The sequence below is a fragment of the Penaeus monodon genome, chromosome 30, assembly GCF_015228065.2.
Source record: "Penaeus monodon isolate SGIC_2016 chromosome 30, NSTDA_Pmon_1, whole genome shotgun sequence".
NCBI classification, from domain to species: Eukaryota; Metazoa; Arthropoda; class Malacostraca; order Decapoda; family Penaeidae; genus Penaeus; species Penaeus monodon.
In genome coordinates, this window is record NC_051415.1 from 30950251 (window position 1) to 30950728 (window position 478).

The window sequence follows — 478 nt, forward strand, 5'->3', positions numbered from 1 at the left end:
ATATTCAGACTTATTTTCTTTGACATTTTGACATATAAGATGCATAATAAAGTTATTGTATTTTACATTAATTTGATGGATGTACGAGGTTGGCCGATTTATTTTACAATAAACATTAAAATCACGAGCTTGGAATTGCAAAAGGCGCAGTGATGTCGAAAGAATACATAACACCCATCTTTAAGTGTGTCTCCCCTCCGGTATCTGTCCATCTTCCAATTGTGCGATGAACTGCTATTTCACTTTGTTCCATGCCATCTCCCGCGTATCTTTCTCCTCTCCGTGAGTATTTCGAAGGCGAGGAAGAAGGAGGACGTCGCCAGAGCTAAGGTGAGTATCAGGAAGGGTCCTACAACAACCTTCAAGTCAACGGGTTCAAACTGGGTCGTCCTGCAGCCTCGGATTTCGCGGCGCCAATCTTGCCACCACTTCACCGGCAGCCCCGAAGACAGTATGTCCAGCGCCCTGGGGGGAAACA

The 478-nt window shown here is 45.2% G+C and overlaps 1 protein-coding gene across 1 annotated transcript in view; it reads right to left on the reverse strand.

Moving 5' to 3' along the window:
• Nucleotides 1–239: 239 nt before the first annotated feature.
• The window catches only part of LOC119592405 (probable glutamate receptor), a 5890-nt gene continuing 5651 nt past the window's right edge, over nucleotides 240–478 (reverse strand). Inside the window, exon 8 of the mRNA XM_037941228.1 lies at nucleotides 240–465. Within this exon, the coding sequence (XP_037797156.1) occupies nucleotides 240–465 (226 nt within the window). The remainder of the gene's footprint in view (nucleotides 466–478) is intronic.